Source organism: Bombina bombina, chromosome 2, assembly GCF_027579735.1.
Source record: "Bombina bombina isolate aBomBom1 chromosome 2, aBomBom1.pri, whole genome shotgun sequence".
In the NCBI taxonomy this organism is placed as follows: domain Eukaryota; kingdom Metazoa; phylum Chordata; class Amphibia; order Anura; family Bombinatoridae; genus Bombina; species Bombina bombina.
Window position 1 is genome coordinate 1105516410 of NC_069500.1, and position 20743 is coordinate 1105537152.

At 41.8% G+C, this 20743-nt stretch overlaps 1 protein-coding gene across 1 annotated transcript in view; it reads left to right on the forward strand.

Moving 5' to 3' along the window:
• Positions 1–20743, forward strand: part of TMEM131L (transmembrane 131 like) — a gene marked incomplete in the record, with an annotated part of 682792 nt that overhangs the window by 128113 nt on the left and 533936 nt on the right. The window contains 1 exon segment of the mRNA XM_053703753.1: positions 16208–16270. Coding sequence (XP_053559728.1) covers positions 16208–16270 — 63 coding nt within the window.

Sequence of the window (20743 nt, forward strand, 5' to 3'; positions counted from 1 at the left end):
GTAGATCAGAGGACCAGAGATTCACTCCGTTGGTGGCTGTCCCTGGACAACCTGTCACAGGGGATGAGCTTCCGCAGACCAGAGTGGGTCATTGTCACGACCGACGCCAGTCTGGTGGGCTGGGGCGCGGTCTGGGGACCCCTGAAAGCTCAGGGTCTTTGGTCTCGGGAAGAATCTCTTCTCCCGATAAATATTCTGGAACTGAGAGCGATATTCAATGCTCTCAAGGCTTGGCCTCAGCTAGCAAAGGCCAAGTTCATACGGTTTCAATCAGACAACATGACGACTGTTGCGTACATCAACCATCAGGGGGGAACAAGGAGTTCCCTGGCGATGGAAGAAGTGACCAAAATCATTCAATGGGCGGAGACTCACTCCTGCCACTTGTCTGCAATCCACATCCCAGGAGTGGAAAATTGGGAAGCGGATTTTCTGAGTCGTCAGACATTTCATCCGGGGGAGTGGGAACTCCATCCGGAAATCTTTGCCCAAATTACTCAATTGTGGGGCATTCCAGACATGGATCTGATGGCCTCTCGTCAGAACTTCAAGGTTCCTTGCTACGGGTCCAGATCCAGGGATCCCAAGGCGACTCTAGTAGATGCACTAGTAGCACCTTGGACCTTCAAACTAGCTTATGTATTCCCGCCGTTTCCTCTCATCCCCAGGCTGGTAGCCAGGATCAATCAGGAGAGGGCATCAGTGATCTTGATAGCTCCTGCGTGGCCACGCAGGACTTGGTATGCAGACCTGGTGAATATGTCATCGGCTCCACCATGGAAGCTACCTTTGAGACGAGACCTTCTTGTTCAAGGTCCGTTCGAACATCCAAATCTGGTCTCACTCCAACTGACTGCTTGGAGATTGAACGCTTGATCTTATCAAAGCGAGGGTTCTCAGATTCTGTCATTGATACTCTTGTTCAGGCCAGAAAGCCTGTAACTAGAAAAATCTACCACAAAATATGGAAAAAATATATCTGTTGGTGTGAATCTAAAGGATTCCCTTGGGACAAGGTAAAAATTCCTAAGATTCTATCCTTTCTTCAAGAAGGTTTGGAGAAAGGATTATCTGCAAGTTCTTTGAAGGGACAGATTTCTGCCTTGTCTGTGTTACTTCACAAAAAGCTGGCAGCTGTGCCAGATGTTCAAGCCTTTGTTCAGGCTCTGGTTAGAATCAAGCCTGTTTACAAACATTTGACTCCTCCTTGGAGTCTCAATTTAGTTCTTTCAGTTCTTCAGGGGGTTCCGTTTGAACCCTTACATTCCGTTGATATTAAGTTATTATCTTGGAAAGTTTTGTTTTTGGTTGCAATTTCTTCTGCTAGAAGAGTTTCAGAATTATCTGCTCTGCAGTGTTCTCCTCCTTATCTGGTGTTCCATGCAGATAAGGTGGTTTTACGTACTAAACCTGGTTTTCTTCCGAAAGTTGTTTCTAACAAAAACATTAACCAGGAGATAGTCGTGCCTTCTTTGTGTCCGAATCCAGTTTCAAAGAAGGAACGTTTGTTGCACAATTTGGATGTAGTTCGTGCTCTACAATTCTATTTAGATGCTACAAAGGATTTTAGACAAACATCTTCTTTGTTTGTTGTTTATTCTGGTAAAAGGAGAGGTCAAAAAGCAACTTCTACCTCTCTCTCTTTTTGGATTAAAAGCATCATCAGATTGGCTTACGAGACTGCCGGACGGCAGCCTCCTGAAAGAATCACAGCTCATTCTACTAGGGCTGTGGCTTCCACATGGGCCTTCAAGAACGAGGCTTCTGTTGATCAGATATGTAAGGCAGCGACTTGGTCTTCACTGCACACTTTTACTAAATTTTACAAATTTGATACTTTTGCTTCTTCTGAGGCTATTTTTGGGAGAGAGGTTTTGCAAGCCGTGGTGCCTTCCATCTAGGTGACCTGATTTGCTCCCTCCCTTCATCCGTGTCCTAAAGCTTTGGTATTGGTTCCCACAAGTAAGGATGACGCCGTGGACCGGACACACCTATGTTGGAGAAAACAGAATTTATGTTTACCTGATAAATTACTTTCTCCAACGGTGTGTCCGGTCCACGGCCCGCCCTGGTTTTTTAATCAGGTCTGATAATTTATTTTCTTTAACTACAGTCACCACGGTATCATATGATTTCTCCTATGCAAATATTCCTCCTTTACGTCGGTCGAATGACTGGGGAAGGCGGAGCCTAGGAGGGATCATGTGACCAGCTTTGCTGGGCTCTTTGCCATTTCCTGTTGGGGAGGAGAATATCCCACAAGTAAGGATGACGCCGTGGACCAGACACACCGTTGGAGAAAGTAATTTATCAGGTAAACATAAATTCTGTTTTTTATTCAAGTATGTTTTAAACATTGATTCCTTGTGCAAGTACAGTGCTGGTTTTAGCAATTTAAGCGTATCAGGGGCCACCATCCTCACACGGTCTCTGAAATGTCACTGTCCATGAGCTAGTGACGTATCCTACCAGGAGGGGCATAGTTTCCCAAACCTCAAAATGCCTATAAATACACCCCCCCTCACCACACCCACAATTCAGTTTTACAAACTTTGCCACCTATGGAGGTGGTGAAGTAAGTTTGTGCTAAGATTTCTACGTTGATATGCGCTTCTCAGCATTTTGAAGCCCGATTCCTCTCAGATTACAGTGAATGTCAGAGGGATGTGAAGGGAGTATCACCTATTGAATGCAATGGTTTTCCTCACGGGAGGTCTATTTCATAGGTTCTCTGTTGTCGGTCGTAGAGATTCATCTCCTAAATCCCTTTTCAGATCGACAATATACTCTCATATTCCATTACCTCTACTGATAACCGTTTCAGTACTGGTTTGGCTAGCTGCTATATGTGGATGGGTGTCTCTTGGTAAGTATGTTTTCATTACTTAAGACACTCTCAGCTAGGGTTTGGCACTATATGTATTTATATAACATTCTAAATATATGTATTGTACTTATATTTGCCATGAGACAGGTTTAAGTAATATTTCCTTTTGCAGACTGTCAGTTTCATATCTGGGAAATGCATTTTTTTAGGATTTTTTTTTTTCTTACCTGGGTTATAGTCTTTTTTCTATTGACTGTTCTTTTTATTTCGCGGGCAAAATTAGGCTCGCAAGGGCGAAAATGCCAAAGTATATTGCGTCATTTTTTGGCGCGAAATTACATTAGATGACGCAAATTCGTCATTTCCGGCGTCGACTAAGACCTTTCACAAGGTTGCGTCTTTGATGATGCGAGTGTGTCATTTCCGGATGTTGTTAGCGCCAAAAATGTTTCTGTTTGTGTTGTGCGTCATACTTGGCGCCAAATATTTTCATTATTTAAAACCCCATTCCTATATGTCTCTTGCCTTTTTCTGTATCAAAGGGCTATGCTGCCATAAACTGCTATATAAGGAAATTGATAATTTTGTTTTATATGTTGTGTTTTTTCTCTTACATTTGCAAGATGTCTCAATCTGATCCTGTCTCAGAAATCACTGTTGGAACCCTGCTGCCTGTTAACAATTCAATCAAAGCTAAGTGCATTTGTTGTAAACTTGTGGAGATTTTTTCTCCAGCTGTGGTTTGTAATTGTTGTCATGATAAGCTTTTACATGCAGAGAATGTGTCCATCAGTAATAGTGCATTGCCTGTTGTTGTTCCTTCAACATCTAATGTACAAGATATACCTGTGAATTTAAAATATTTTATTGCTGATTCTATTCAGAAGGCTCTGTCTGCCATCCCGCCTTCTAATAAACGTAAAAGGTCTTTTAAAACTTCTCATAAAGTTGATGAATTTTCAAATGACCGACAACATACTGAATTATCCTCCTCTGATAAGGATCTATCTGATTCAGAAGATCCTTCCTCAGATATTTACACTGACCAATCTACTTATTTATTTTAATATGAAGTATATTCGTTCCTTGTTAAGAGGTGTTGATTACATTGGATATTGAGGAAACTAGTCCTCTTGATATTAAAACTAGTAAACGTTTAAATTCTGTTTATAAACTTCCTGTGGTTACTCCAGAAGTTTTTCCAGTTCCTGATGCTATTTCTGATATGATTTCTGAGGAATGGAATAGGCCTGGTACATCTTTTATTCCTTATTCAAGGTTTAAAAAATTGTATCCTTTGCCAGCAGTTACATTGGAGTTTTGGGAAAAGATCCCCAAAGTTGATGGGGCTATCTCTACTCTTGCTAAACGTACTACTATTCCTATAGAAGATAGTACTTCTTTTAAAGATCCTTTAGATAGGAAACTTGAATTTTATCTAAGGAAAGCCTATTTATATTCTGGTCATCTTCTCAGGCCTGCAATTTCTTTGGCTGATGTTGCAACTGCATCAACTTTTTTGTTGGAACATTTAGCACAACAAGAATTGGATTCTGATTGGTCTAGCCTTGTTCGCTTGCTTCAACATGCTAATTCTATTTGTGATGCCATTTTTTATATCATCAACATTGATGTTAAATCTATGTCTTTAGCTATTTTAGCTAGAAGAGCTTTGTGGCTTAAATCCTGGAATGCTGACATGACTTCTAAGTCTATATTGCTATCTCTTTCTTTCCAAGGTAATAAGTTATTTGGTTCTCAGTTGGATTCATTTATTTTATTTGTTACTAGGGGGAAGGGGGTTTTTTGCCTCAGGATAAAAGACCTAAGGGTAAATCTAAAGCTTCTTACCGCTTTCGTTCCTTTCGACAAATTAAGGAACAGAAACCTAATCCTTCCCCCAAGGAATCTGTTTCCAATTGGAAACCTTCAAATTGGAATAAATCCAAGCAATTTAAGAAACCAAAGCCAGCCCCCAAGTCTGCATGAAGGTGCGGCCCTCATTCCAGCTCAGCTGGTAGGGGCAGATTAAGATTTTTCAAGGATGTTTGGACAAATTCTGTCCGAAATCAATGGATTCTGAGTATTGTCTCTCAGGGGTATCAAATAGGATTCTGAGTAAGACCTCCTGTGAAAAGTTTTTTTTCTCTCTCGCATCCCAGCAAATCCAGTAAAGGCTCAGGCTTTCCTGAAGTGTGTTTCAGACCTGGAGCTTTCAGGGATAATCATGCCGGTTCCATTTCAGGAACAGGATCTGGGATTTTATTCAAATCTATTCATTGTCCGAAAGAAAGGAAATTTATTCAAACCAGTTCTGGATCTAAAAATGTTGAATTGTTATGTAAGAGTGCCAACTTTCAAGATGGTGACTATAAGGACTATTCTGCCTTTTGTTCAGCAAGGGCATTATATGTCCACAATAGACTTACAGGATGCTTATCTTCATATTCCGATTCTTCGGATCGGAGGTTCTCGGTGCTCTTCTCTCTGTAATCAGAGAACAGGGTATTGTGGTGTTTCCTTATTTGGATGATATCTTGGTACTAGCTCAGTCTTTACATTCTGCAGAATCTCACACAAATCAACTAGTGTTGTTTCTTTGAAAAAATGGTTGTAGGATCAATTTACCAAAAAGTTCTTTGATTCCTCAGACAAGGGTCACCTTTTTAGGTTTCCAGATAGATTCAGTGTCCATGACTCTGTCTCTAACAGACAAGAGACGTTTAAAATTGGTTTCAGCCTGTCAGAACTTTCAGTCTCAGTCATTCCCTTCAGTAGCTATATGCATTGAAGTTTTAGGTCTCATGACTTCAGCATCAGACGTGATCCCCTTTGCTTTTCTGGTTCTAGGAAAGGTGAGAAGGCTTCTGCCGTTTTCTTGGCATCGTGGTTAAAGCTTTTGATTCTTCAAGCTTATTTGGAGTCGGGTCAGGCCCCGCCTCAGAGAATTACAGCTCATTCTACTAGATCAGTCTCCACTTCGTGATCTTTTAAGAATGAAGCTTCAGTTGATCAGATTTGCAAAGCAGCAACTTGTTCTTCATTGCGTACATTTACTACATTCTAACGTTTTTATGTATTTGCTTCTTCAGAAGCAGTTTTTGGTAGAAAAGTTCTTCAGGCAGCTGTTTCAGTTTGATTCTTCTGCTTATGATTTAAGTTTTTCCCTTTCATTTATGAGATTAAACTTATATTTTGGGTTGTGGATTCATTTTTTTCTGCGAAAAATTGCTGTTTTTATTTTATCCCTCCCTCTCTCTTGGGTATTGCTATCCCATACGTCATTGGCTCACGGACTCTTGCCAATTACATGAAAGAAAACATAATTTATGTAAGAACTTACCTGATAAATTAATTTCTTTCATATTGGCAAGAGTCCATGAGGCCCACCCTTTTTATGATGGTTATGATTTTTTTTGTATAAAGCACAATTATTTCCAAATTATTTTGTTGATGATTTTTACTCCTTTCTTTTTCACCCCACTACTTGGCTAGTCGTTAAACTGAACTGTAGGTGTGGTGAGGGGTGTATTTATAGCCATTTTGAGGTTTGGGAGGCTTTGCCCCTCCTGGTAGGATTGTATATCCCATATGTCACTAGCTCATGGACTTTTGCCAATATGAAAGAAATTAATTTATCAAGTAAGTTCTTACATAAATTATGTTTTTCTTTCTAATGACACAGTGAGTCTACGGATCATCTAATTACTATTGGGAATATCACTCCTGCCCAGCAGGAGGCGGCAAAGAGCACCACAGCAAAGCTGTTAAATATCACTTCCATTTCCTCCAACCCCAGTCATTCTCTTTGCCTACGTTAAGAGCAAGGAGGTGGTTAAGTTTAGGTGTTTGGAAGAAGATTCTTCAAGCAAGATTTTGTTATTTTTCAGCAGTGCAAGCTTGTTCTGCTTTGTCCTAGGTTGTAGCCATAGTCCATGTCAGTCTCAGTAGTAGAGCAGTGGTGGCTTTTAAGCAATGGGAACTTGTGGGTTACAATCCTCACTGTGCCCCCCATATATTTAAAGGGGCATTATACACTATTTTTTTTTCTTTGCATAAATGTTTTGTAGATGATCTATTTATATAGCCATAAAGTTTTTTTTTTTTTTTTTTTTTAATGTATAGTTTTGCTTATTTTTAAATAACATTGCTCTGATTTCTCTTGTAAGGTGTATCCAGTCCACGGGTTCATCCATTACTTGTGGGATATTCTCCTTCCCAACAGGAAGTTGCAAAGAGGACACCCACAGCAGAGCTGTCTATATAGCTCCTCCCCTAACCCCCACCCCCAGTCATTCTCTTTGCAACTCTCGACAAGATAGGAAGTATAAAGAGATATGTGGTGATTTAGTGTAGTTTTGCCTTCAATCAAGAGTTTATTTTTAAACGGTGCTGGCGTTATACTGTTTTACTCTCAGGCAGAAATTAGAAGAAGAGTTCAGCCTGGAGGTTGATGATCTTAGCGGTTTGTAACTAAGGTCCATTGCTGTTCTCATACATAACTGAAGAGTATGGGATAACTTCAGTTGGGGGAACGTTCTGCAGATTACCTGCTTTGAGGTATGTTCAGTACTTTTATTTCTAGAGAAAGGATAAGTTCTAGAAAATGCTGACAGAACCTTGTGTATATTGAGGTAAGCTAGATGCAGTGATTTTGCAACGACTGGGATCATGCTTACAAAGTGGGGTAATACTCATGTTAATACTCATATTAATTAGTGACAAAACGTTTACATGTTTCATAAATGGGACGTTTTTTTCTCTGAGGGTGATAAGTCTTTATTTGGGGCCTAGTTTTCCACATGGCATAGTCAGATACTCCTAGGAGTATTTCCTTAAGGCCCCTCTGACATCGAGTACAGGGTGGGAGGGGCCTATTTTCACGCTTTAGTTGCACAGTTTCTTTCAGACTGAGACATCCAGCTTCCCTAGAGGAGTCCTCTTGCATCTGAGGACTACTATAGCGGGCTTATTTCTTCACTAATCATATTTAAGGGCAGGTAGGAGCCACAGCAGAGCTGTGGCAAGGTGCTTAACTGTCTTTTACCGGTGGTTGACGTTTTTTAAATCCGGTTTGGGGGCTAAGGGGTTAATCATCCATTTGCAAGTCCCTTACTCTCACTGTAAAAATTTCGAAGTCTTTAGTGCATTTTATTACTGTTTTGCAGTTTAAGTGTTAGTTTTTTTCTCTTAAAGGCACAGTACCGTTTTTGTTTAATTGCTGTTTCACATTTATTAAAGTGTTTTCCAAGCTTGCTGGTGTCATTACTAGACTGTTAAACATGTCTGACATAGAGTAAACTCCTTGTTCAATATGTTTAGAAGCCATTGTGGAACCCCCTCTTAGAATGTGTACCAAATGTACTGAAGTATCTATAAACTATAAAGACCATATTATGTCTTTTAAAGATTTATCACCAGAGAATTCTCAGACTGAAAAAAGGGAGGTTATGCCATCTAGCTCTCCCCATGTGTCAGAACCTATAACTCCCGCCCAAGTGGCGCCAAGTGCATCTAGCGTGTCTAATTCTTTTACCTTACAGGACATGGCGGCAGTTATGACTTCTACCCTCACTGAGGTATTGTCCAAACTGCCAGGGTTACAAGGAAAGCGAGACAGCTCTGGGGCTAGAACAAATACAGAGCTTTCTGATGCTTTAATAGCTGTGTCCGATATACCCTCACTAGGCTCTGAAGCCGGTGCAAGGGAGTTTCTATCTGAGGGTGACATTTCAGATTCAGGGAAGGCTTTACTTCAGTCCGATTCCGAAATGACAGCGTTTAAATTTAAGCTCGAACACCTCCGCTTATTGCTCAGGGAGGTTTTAGCGACTCTGGATGACTGTGACCCCATTGTGGTTCCAGAGAAATTGTGTAAAATGGACAAATACTTTGCAGTGCCTGTTTACACTGATGTTTTTCCAGTCCCTAAGAGGTTTTCGGAAATTATTACTAAGGAATGGGATAGACCAGGTGTGCCGTTCTCTCCCTCTCCTGCTTTTAAAAAGTTTCCCATAGATGTCGCCATACGGGACTCGTGGCAGACAGTCCCTAAGGTGGAGGGAGCTGTTTCTACCCTAGCTAAGCGTACAACTATCCCTGTCGAGGACAGTTGTGCTTTCCTAGATCCTATGGATAAAAAATTGGAGGGTCTCCTTAAGAAAATTTTTATTCATCAAGGTTTTATTCTCCAGCCTCTTGCATGCATTGCTCCAGTTACTGCTGCAGCGGCTTTTTGGTTCGAGTCTCTTGAGGAGGCTCTACAGGTGGAGACCCCGTTAGATGATATCTTAGACAGGATTAAAGCTCTTAAGTTAGCTAATTCCTTTATTTCTGACGCCGTTTTTCATTTAACCAAGCTAACGGCTAAGAATTCAGGTTTTGCCATTCTGGCGCGTAGGGCGCTATGGCTTAAGTCCTGGTCAGCAGACGTTACTTCAAAGTCTAAGCTTCTTAACATCCCGTTCAAAGGACAGACCCTATTTGGGCCTGGCCTGAAGGAGATCATCTCTGACATTACCGGAGGAAAAGGTCACGCCCTTCCTCAGGATAGTTCCAATAAATTAAGGACCAAACAGAATAATTTTCGTTCCTTTCGAAACTTCAAGAGTGGCGCAGCTTCAGCTTCTTCTAATGCAAAACAAGAGGGAAATTTCGCCCAGTCCAAACTAGTATGGAGACCTAACCAGACTTGGAACAAAGGGAAGCAGGCCAAAAAGCCTGCTGCTGCCTCTAAGACGGCATGAAGGGGTAGCCCCCGATCCGGGACCGGATCTAGTCGGGGGCAGACTTTCTCTCTTTGCCCAGGCTTGGGCAAGAGACGTCCAGGACCTCTGGGCACTAGAGGTTGTTTCCCAGGGATATCTTCTGGACTTCAAAGGTTCATCTCCAAAGGGGAGATTTCATCTCTCACAACTATCTGCAAACCAGATAAAGAGAGAGGCATTCTTACGTTGCGTTCAAGACCTACTGGTTATGGGAGTGATCCACCCAGTTCCAAGAGAGGAACAGGGGCAGGGTTTCTATTCAAACCTGTTTATAGTTACCAAAAAAGAGGGAACTTTCAGACCAATCTTGGATCTCAAGATCCTAAACAAATTTCTCAGGGTCCCATTCTTCAAGATGGAGACAATCCGAACCATCCTCCCTATGATCCAGGAGGGTCAATATATGACTACCGTGGACTTAAAGGATGCTTATCTCCACATTCCGATTCACAGAGATCATCATCAGTTCCTCAGGTTCACCTTCCTAGACAGGCATTACCAGTTTGTGGCTCTTCCCTTCGGGTTAGCCACGGCGCCAAGAGTCTTTACAAAGGTTCTGGGGTCCCTACTGGCGGTCCTAAGGCCGCGGGGCATAGCAGTGGCTCCTTACCTAGACGACATCTTGATCCAGGCGTCGACTCTTCAAATCGCCAAGTCCCATACGGACATTGTTCTGGCCTTTCTGAGATCTCATGGGTGGAAGGTGAACGTAGAAAAGAGTTCTCTCTCCCCTCTCACAAGAGTTTCCTTCCTAGGGACTCTGATAGATTCAGTAGAAATGAAAATTTTTCTGACAGAGGTCAGGATATCAAAGCTGCTAACTTCCTGCCGTGCTCTTCATTCCATTTCTCGGCCGTCAGTGGCTCAGTGTATGGAAGTAATCGACCTAATGGTAGCGGCAATGGACATAGTTCCGTTTGCCCGCCTACATCTCAGACCACTGCAACTTTGCATGCTCAATCAGTGGAATGTGGACTACACAGATTTGTCTCCTCTGCTAAATCTGGATCAAGAGATCAGGGATTCTCTTCTCTGGTGGTTATCTCGGGTCCATCTGTCCAGGGGAATGAGCTTCCGCAGGCCAGAGTGGACTATAGTGACAACAGATGCCAGCCTTCTGGGCTGGGGTGCGGTCTGGAACTCCCTGAAAGCTCAGGGTTCGTGGACTCAGGAGGAAGCCCTCCTCCCAATAAACATTCTGGAATTGAGAGCGATATTCAATGCTCTTCAGGCATGGCCTCAACTGGCTGCGGTCAGGTTCATCAGATTTCAGTCGGACAACATCACGACTGTAGCCTATATCAACCATCAGGGGGGAACAAGGAGTCCCCTGGCAATGATGGAGGTTTCCAAGATAATTCTATGGGCAGAGGCTCACTCTTGCCATCTCTCAGCTATCCATATCCCAGGAGTAGAGAACTGGGAGGCGGATTTTCTAAGTCGGCAGACCTTTCATCCGGGGGAGTGGGAACTCCATCCGGAGGTATTTGCCCAGCTGATTCAACTATGGGGCAAACCAGAACGGGATCTGATGGCGTCTCGTCAGAACGCCAAACTTCCTTGTTACGGGTCCAGGTCAAGGGATCCCCAGGCAGCACTGATAGATGCTCTAGCAGTGCCCTGGTCCTTCAGCCTGGCTTATGTGTTTCCACCATTTCCTCTCCTCCCTCGTCTGATTGCCAAGATCAAGCAGGAGAGAGCTTCAGTGATTTTGATAGCACCTGCGTGGCCACGCAGGACTTGGTATGCAGATCTGGAGGACATGTCATCCTTTCCACCATGGACTCTGCCGCTGAGGCAGGACCTTCTACTCCAAGGTCCATTCAAACATCCAAATCTAATTTCTCTGCGTCTGACTGCTTGGAGATTGAACGCTTGATTTTATCAAAACATGGTTTCTCCGAGTCGGTCATTGATACCTTGATTCAGGCTCGTAAACCTGTCACCAGGAAAATCTATCATAAGATATGGTGTAAATATCTTCATTGGTGTGAATCCAGGGGTTACTCATGGAGTAAGGTCAGGATTCCTAGGATATTATCTTTTCTCCAAGAGGGATTGGAAAAGGGATTATCAGCTAGTTCCTTAAAGGGACAGATTTCTGCTCTGTCTATTCTTTTGCACAAGCGTCTGGCAGATGTTCCAGACGTTCAGGCGTTTTGTCAGGCTTTAGTTAGAATCAAGCCTGTGTTTAAACCTGTTGCTCCGCCATGGAGTTTAAATTTATTTCTTAAAGTTCAAGGGGTTCCGTTTGAACCTTTGCATTCCATAGATATCAAGCTTTTATCTTGGAAAGTTCTGTTCTTAGTAGCTATCTCTTCGGCTCGAAGAGTTTCAGAATTATCTGCCTTACAGTGTGATTCCCCTTATCTGGTCTTCCATGCAGATAAGGTATTTTTGCGTACCAAACCTGGTTTTCTTCCTAAGGTGGTTTCTAATAAGAATATCAATCAGGAAATTGTTGTTCCGTCACTGTGTCCTAATCCTTCTTCAAAGAAGGAACGTCTGTTACACAATTTTGACGTGGTTCGTGCTTTAAAGTTCTATTTACAAGCTACTAAGGATTTTCATCAAACATCTGCATTGTTTGTTGTCTACTCTGGAAGAACACCATGAAACCAAAAGGCTTCGGCAACTTCTCTTTCTTTTTGGCTGAGAAGCATAATCCATTTAGTTTATGAGACTGCTGGCTAGCAGCCTCCTGAAAGAATTACAGCTCATTCTACTAGAGCGGTAGCTACCACATGGGCTTTTAAAAATGAATCCTCTGTTGAACAGATTTGTAAGGCGGCGACTTGGTCTTCGCTTCATACTTTTCTAAATTTTACAAATTTTATACTTTTGCTTCTTCGGAGGCTATTTTTGGGAGAAAGGTCTTACAGGCAGTGGTGCCTTCCGTTTAAGTTCCTGCCTTGTCCCTCCCTTCATCCGTGTCCTAAAGCTTTGGTATTGGTATCCCACAAGTAATGGATGAACCCGTGGACTGGATACACCTTACAAGAGAAAACAAAATTTATGCTTACCTGATATATTTCTTTCTCTTGTGGTGTATCCAGTCCACGGCCCGCCCTGTCACTTTTAAAACTACAGTCACCACTGCACCCCATAGTTTCTCCTTTTTCTTATTTGTCTTCGGTTGAATGACTGGAGGTGGGGCTTAGGGGAGGAGCTATATAGACAGCTCTGCTGTGGGTGTCCTCTTTGCAACTTCCTGTTGGGAAGGAGAATATCCCACAAGTAATGGATGAACCCGTGGACTGGATACAACACAAGAGAAAGAAATTTATCAGGTAAGCGTAAATTTTGTTTTCATGGTGTTCTTCTCATAAATTTTCCTGGCATTCTTTTAGAATTCCTAGAATTTTACAGTTTCTTGAGGATGGTTTGGATAAAGGTTTGTCTGCAAGTTCCTTGAAGGGACACATCTCTGCTCCTTCTGTTTTATTTCACAGAAAGATTGTTAAACTTCCTTATATTCACTGTTTTGTACAGGCTTTGGTCCGTATCAAGCCTTTCAATTATGAGAAAAACTTATTTTTTGGGTTGTGGATTTAATTTTTTCAGCGGATAATGGCGGCTGTTATTTTTTATCCCTTCCTCTCTGGTGACTCTTCTGTGGAGTTCCACATCTTGGGTATTACTATCCCATACGTCACTAGCTCATGGACTCTTGCCAATTACATGAAAGAAAACATTATTTATGTTAGAACTTACCTGATAAATTAATTTTTCATATTGGCAAGAGTCCTCGAGACCCACCCTTTTTATGGTGGTTATGATTTTTTGTATAAAGCACAATTATTTCCAGTTCCTTTTTTTGATGCTTTTTACTTCTTTTTCTATCGCCCCACTACCAGGCTATTCGTTAAACTGAATTGTGGGTGTGGTAAGGGGTGTATTAATAGGCATTTTGAGGTTTTGGACACTTTGACCATCCTGGTAGGATTGTATATCCCATACGTCACTAGCTTATGGACTCTTGCCAATATGAAAGAAATGAATTTATCAGGCAAGTTCTTACATAAATTATGTTTTTCCTAAGTGCCATTACTTCTTCTTTTGAGGGAGCCTTTTTTCCACTGAAGGTTACTGCACGTTTTTGTATGGCCATCTCTATGGCTTTAGTGAGTTTTCCTCTTCGGCCTACGGGCAAGCGGAGGGTTAATCTGTGCTCTCCTAAAAATGGGCTGCCTCATAAAATGACGATTGTGCCAGATCTGTCACCTGGGGGTGCGGTTCCCTCTAAAGGCTTCAGAGGTAGAACCTCCGGGGTCGGAATCACCTGATTTGATTCCTCCGACTGGGGAGGATTTGGATTTTGAACTTAGAGTGGCACGCCTACGTTTACTCCTGAGAGAGATTTTGGCGATGATAGAGGTCCTGATCCATCTCAGTCCTCTAAATCAGATAATGATCTTGATTAGACGAGTGGAGAGGGTTGGATCGATCCTCTCCTTTATCGTCTCTATGTATATAGTTATAGAATCCCAGTCCTGAGCTCTATGGGGGGTTTGTGTTATACACAGGCAGGACCTGTTTGTTTTGCACACACTTTGGAAGTCCTTTTAACCATTTTAATTTCCAATCCGTCTCGGATAGGGTTTGTTTTAAGAGCTCGGGTTTCTTGTGGAAACTCTCTTGGAGTTTCGTCACTTGGATTGTTTCTGGTTATATGATGGTCGAGATGGATGTCTTCCGATGGAAGCTGCTAGATCTCTGGTCGGGGTGATGTTCCCTCGATTTTATACAAAGTTTAACCCTCAGAGCTTGTTTTCTCTATTTGTTTATAAAAGACGTGTTGCACCCTTGATGACGGGCAGGACCTGTTTTGGGTAATAGTTCAGTCTGTTATTCCCTTCTAATATAGAGATGGAACCTTTTCTAATTATTCTGGTCTGGGCAGAGCGGGCCCTTCTATACCGAAGGACAGGCGGGACCTGTCTTAGGTTCTTCTGGATGGGCACTTGATGCTGGATCATATGGGTCTGGGGTCCTAGAGGTCCTAGAGGTGACTAGGGGACTTTTGGAGTCTTGTCCCGGTACTCTTCACAGTGTCCTACACTGTTAGTGAATGGCCCAATTAGGGGAGGGGTTTTCTCGTCCTTCTGGGTCCGATGATCTTTAAGCAGAGTTTAAATAATTGATTTTTCCCCCCCATTGATTTTATTTTCCTACTCCAGATTCATCATCTTATTTATACAGTTTGAGAATTACCAGTGCTGTGGATTTTGTAAAGCCTAATCCAATGAAGGCACATTTAAAAAAAAAAAAAAAAAAAAAAAAATATAATTTTTTTTTAGATGTATACGTTTCTCACCCTTGCTGGTGTTATGTGCAACCTTCCTGTAATTAGGTATTTGATGTGCATGATAAGCTAGATCAAAGCAATGCAATAAAACAATTAAATTGACATTCTAATATTTATGGTAGTTAGTTTAACAAAAATATTATATTTGTGTGGAAGAACGCATACTTAAAGGGACACTAAACTCAATTTGTTTCTATCATGATTCAGATAGAGCATGCAATTTTAAGCAACTTTCTAATTTACTCCTATTATCAAATTCTTTTCATGCTCTTGGTATCTTTATTTGAAATGCAAGAATGTAAGTTTAGATGCCGGCCCATTTTTGCTGAACACACTGTGTTGTTCTTGCTGATTGGTGGGTAAATTCACCTACCAATAAACAAGTGCTTTCCATGGTTCTGAACAAAAAAATAGCTTAGATGCCTTCTTTTGCAAATAAAGAAAGCAAGAGAACGAAGAAAAATTGATAATAGGAGTAAATTAGAAAATTGTTTAAAATTGCATGCTCTATCTGAATCACGAAAGAAAAATTTTGGGTTCAGTGTCCCTTTAAGCGGACAGTCAAGAAAAAAAATTAAATTTGCATTTTTCAGATAGGACATGCAATTTGAAACAACTTTCCAATGTATTTTTATCCTTAAATTTGCTTTGTTCTCTTGATATTCTTTGTTGAAAGCCAAACCGAGGTAGGATCATAATTTCTAAGCCCTTGCAGGTGTTCTCTTATCTCAGTACATTTTGACAGTTTTTCATAGTTAGACACTATTAAAGGGACACTGAACCCAAATGTTTTCTTTCGCGATTCAGATAAAGCATACAATTGTAAGCAACTTTCAAATTTACTCCTATTATAAATTTTTCTTCATTCTCTTTCTATCTTTATTTTAAAAAGAAGGCATCTAAGCTAAGGAGCCAGCAAACTTTTGGTTCAGAACCATGGACAGCGCTTTTTTATTGGTGCTGTCCAATCAAATATTTGATTGGTGCTGTCCAAATAAGATTAAAAAATAGGATTAAATTAGAAAGTTGATTAAAATTGCATGCTCTATCTGAATCCCTTTAATTCATGTATGTCATACATATATATATATATATATATATATATATATATATATATATATATATATATATATATAGTTAGTGTATTAATATAATAGTGTTGTTTATGCAAAACAGGGGAATGGGTAATAAAGGGATTATCTATCTTTTTAAACAATAACCTTTTTGGTGTAGACTGTCTTTTTAAGAAGAAGGTTTCCAGTTACCTGTTTTCACATTGTTTTTTTTTTTTTTTTTTTTTTATAGCTTTGTCAGGCCTAGTGGGAGGGCCTTACATCTACAACCTTCTGTATTGGATTTTGGAACTCAGTAAGTATATTCATAAAGCAATAAAGTACATTTTTTTTTATTTTTATTTTCTTGTCAGACACTTACCTCACTATTTTCCCCAATCCTTGAAATAATAGTTCGCCTCCTCAACATTCTAGATGCTTTTTAAGGTTTCTGTCCATTTTCTTCCTAGTAGGAAAGAGTCCACAGCCGCATTCATTACTTATGGGAAATACGAACCTGGCCACCAGTAGGAGGCAAAGACCCACCAGCCAAAGGCTTACATACTCCTCCCACTTCCCCTATCCCCCCAGTCATTCTTTGCCTTTCGTCCCAGGAGGTTGGCAGAGAAGTGTCAGAAGTTTTTTTCTTCTTCTTTTTTTCTATTTGTTATACTTTTATTTAATGTTAATACGTCTCTTATGGAGGGTGCTACCCTTCGACATGGGACAGGAGTTTTAAGTAGTCCTGTTAGCCTCTCGTGGAGGGCCTGGGCTAAAGTTAGAGTCCGGAGATGCAGTGGGAGCTTCCCCTGCGACACCATCCCACTCGTTTTAACAGCTCCTTTCAGCACTTAGCGTTGTCTAATTTCGCTTTGCTACCTGCTGTCTTCTCTCGAGTCCATGACGGAGGCGCTGCTACTATTCATCACACTTGAAGGGCCGTGTTCCTGTTCCACGGCGTAGAGTCCGGTAAGATTGTTTCATTTTATTACATTGTCAGTAATGTGATTTATTATTACAGTATAGTATGGGCCTCGCTGAGGCACCTTCAGTACAGATCTTGGAATCAAGGGATATTTCCTCCTTAGGGTGGATTGGTGAACGGGGAAGGGGTCTCTTATGTTTCTTATGTGATTCAAACTGCATGGGTATGTGTGTACGGGCTCTGAGGCTGAGACATGAAGCGTTACTCTATGCGGTGCATAGTGGCTATTTTCTGGGCTTGTGATTACATGGCCTAGGACTAAAAACCTTCGGGTTATGAGTATATGCCTGTTGGCTTAGACTTGCTTATCCTTTTATGTGGGCCTAGTTTTGCCGCCTTTTGGCCATAGGAGGTGGTGAGTGCCCCAGCTATAGTGTGTGAGGTGCCAGTCGTTTTTTTTCTAATATTGTGTGTTTATATTAGTCCTAGCCATGGAGGATTTTGATGCTGGGACTATTGTCTTATCAGATTGTGAGTCGTCCTCGGACGAGTATTGTCGTTTGGTCCCGTTGTCGCAAGTCTACCACTCTTGTCTCTTGTGCCTGTATGGTTTGCCGGGTCCCTTGGGCTCGAGGGACCTTGGTTCTGCTGAGCCATCGGCCTCCGGGAGCTCTGTTTCTCAGGAGGCACCTTCCCAGCCTCACACTCCTTTTGCTTTCGCAGGGGACCCTGACTTTGATGTCTCCTCCGTGCAGGGTAGATTGTTTCCCCCGGAGATGGCGGGACATTTTCGTTTTAATATTTTGTATTTCTCCAACATAGGTGTGTCCGGTCCACGGCGTCATCCTTACTTGTGGGATATTCTCTTCCCCAACAGGAAATGGCAAAGAGCCCAGCAAAGCTGGTCACATGATCCCTCCTAGGCTCCGCCTACCCCAGTCATTCTCTTTGCCGTTGTACAGGCAACATCTCCACGGAGATGGCTTAGAGTTTTTTAGTGTTTAACTGTAGTTTTTATTATTCAATCAAGAGTTTGTTATTTTAAAATAGTGCTGGTATGTACTATTTACTCAGAAACAGAAAAGAGATGAAGATTTCTGTTTGTATGAGGAAAATGATTTTAGCACCGTAACTAAAATCCATGGCTGTTCCACACAGGACTGTTGAGAGCAATTAACTTCAGTTGGGGGAACAGTGTGCAGTCTCTTACTGCTTGAGGTATGACACATTCTAACAAGACGATGTAATGCTGGAAGCTGTCATTTTCCCTATGGGATCCGGTAAGCCATGTTTATTAAGATAGTAAATAAGGGCTTCACAAGGGCTTATTAAGACTGTAGACTTTTTCTGGGCTAAATCGATTCATTATTAACACATATTTAGCCTTGAGGAATCATTTATTCTGGGTATTTTGATATGATTATATCGGCAGGCACTGTTTTAGACACCTTATTCTTTAGGGGCTTTCCCTAATCATAGTCAGAGCCTCATTTTCGCGCCGGTATGGCGCACTTGTTTTTGAGGACAGCATGGCATGCAGCTGCATGTGTGTGGAGCTCTGATACATAGAAAAGTCTTTCTGAAGGCATCATTTGGTATCGTATTCCCCTTTGGGCTTGGTTGGGTCTCAGCAAAGCAGATTCCAGGGACTGTAAAGGGGTTAAATATAAAAACGGCTCCGGTTCCGTTATTTTAAGGGTTAAAGCTTCCAAATTTGGTGTGCAATACTTTTAAGGCTTTAAGACACTGTGGTGAAATTTTGGTGAATTTTGAACAATTCCTTCATACTTTTTCGCAATTGCAGTAATAAAGTGTGTTTAGTTTAAAATTTAAAGTGACAGTAACGGTTTTATTTTAAAACGTTTTTTGTGCTTTGTTATCAAGTTTATGCCTGTTTAACATGTCTGAACTACCAGATAGATTGTGTTCTGACTGTGGGGAAAACAAGATTCCTTCTCATTTAACTATATGTATTTTATGTCATAAAAAAATTTAGTAAAAATGATGCCCAAGATGATTCCTCAAGTGAGGGGAGTAAGCATGGTACTGCATCATCCCCTCCTTCGTCTACACCAGTCTTGCCCATACAGGAGGCCCCTAGTACATCTAGTGCGCCAATACTCCTCTCTATGCAACATTTAACGGCTGTAATGGATAATTCTATCAAAAACATTTTAGCCAATATGCCCACTTATCAGCGAAAGCGCGACTGCTCTGTTTTAGAAAATTCTGTAGAGCATGAGAACGCTGATGATATGGTTTCTGAAGGGCCCCTACACCAGTCTGAGGGGGCCAGGGAGGTTTTGTCTGAGGGAGAAATTTCAGATTCAGGAAACATTTCTCAACAAGCTGAACCTGATGTGATTACTTTTAAATTTAAGTTGGAACATCTCCGCGCTCTGCTTAAGGAGGTGTTATCCAATTTGGATGATTGTGATTATCTGGTCATTCCAGAACCACTATGTAAAATGGAAAAGTTCTTAGAGGCCCCGGGGCCCCCCGAAGCTTTTCCTATATCCAAGCGGGTGGCGTACATTGTTAGTAAAGAATGGGACAGGCCCGGTATACCTTTAGTACCTCCCCCCATATTTATAAAATTGTTTTCCTATAGTCGACCCCAGAAAGGACTGATGGCAGACAGTCCCCAAGGTCGAGGGGGCGGTTTCTACTCTACACAAGCGCGCCACTATACCCATAGAAGATAGTTGTGCTTTCCAAGATCCTATGGATAAAAAATTAGAAGGTCTGCTAAAGATGTTTGTTCAGCAAGGTTCCCTTCTACAACCAATTGCATGCATTGTCCCTGTCACTGCAGCCGCGTGTTTCTAGTTTGATGAGCTAGGAAAGGCGATTATTAGTAATTCTTCTTCTTATGAGGAGATTATGGACAGAATTCGTGCTCTTAAATTGGCTAATTCTTTCACCCTAGACGCCACCTTGCAATTGGCTAGGTTAGCGGCGAAAAAAATTCTGGGTTTGCTATTGTGGCGCAGAGCGCTTTGGTTAAAATCTTGGGCAGCGGATGCGTCTTCCAAGAACAAATTGCTTGACATTCCTTTCAAGGGGAAAACACTCTTTGGCCCTGACTTGAAAGAGATTATCTCTGATATCACTGGGGGCAAGGGCCACGCCCTTCCTCAGGATAGGTATTTTCAAGACCAAAAATAAACCTAAGTTTCGTCCCTTTCGCAGAAACGGATCAGCCCAAAGGGCTACGTCCTCTAAGCAGGAAGGTAATACTTCTCAAGCCAATCCAGCCTGGAGACCTATGCAAGGCCGGAACAAAGGAAAGCAGGCCAGGAAACCTGCCACTGCTACCAAGACAGCATGAAATGCGGGCCCCCGATCCGGGACCGGATCTGGTGGGGGGCAGACTCTCTCTCTTCGCTCAGGCTTGGGCAAGAGATGTTCTGGATCCTTGGGCGCTAGAAATAGTCTCCCAAGGTTATTCTCTGGAGTTCAAGGGGCTTCCTCCAAGGGGGAGGTTCCACAGGTCTCAGTTGTCTTCAGACCACATAAGAAGACAGGCATTCTTACATTGGGTAGAAGACCTGCTAAAAATGGGAGTGATTCATCCTGTTCCATTAGGAGAACAAGGGATGGGGTTCTACTCCAATCTGTTCATAGTTCCCAAAAAAAGAGGGAACGTTCAGACCAATCTTAGATCTCAAGATCTTGAACAAGTTTCTCAAGGTTCCATCGTTCAAGATGGAAACCATTCGAACACTTCTTCCTTCCATCCAGGAAGGTCAATTCATGACCAAGGTGGATTTCAAGGATGCGTATCTACATATTCCTATCCACAAGGAACATCATCGGTTCCTAAGGTTTGCATTCCTGAAAGCATTTCCAGTTCGTGGCGTT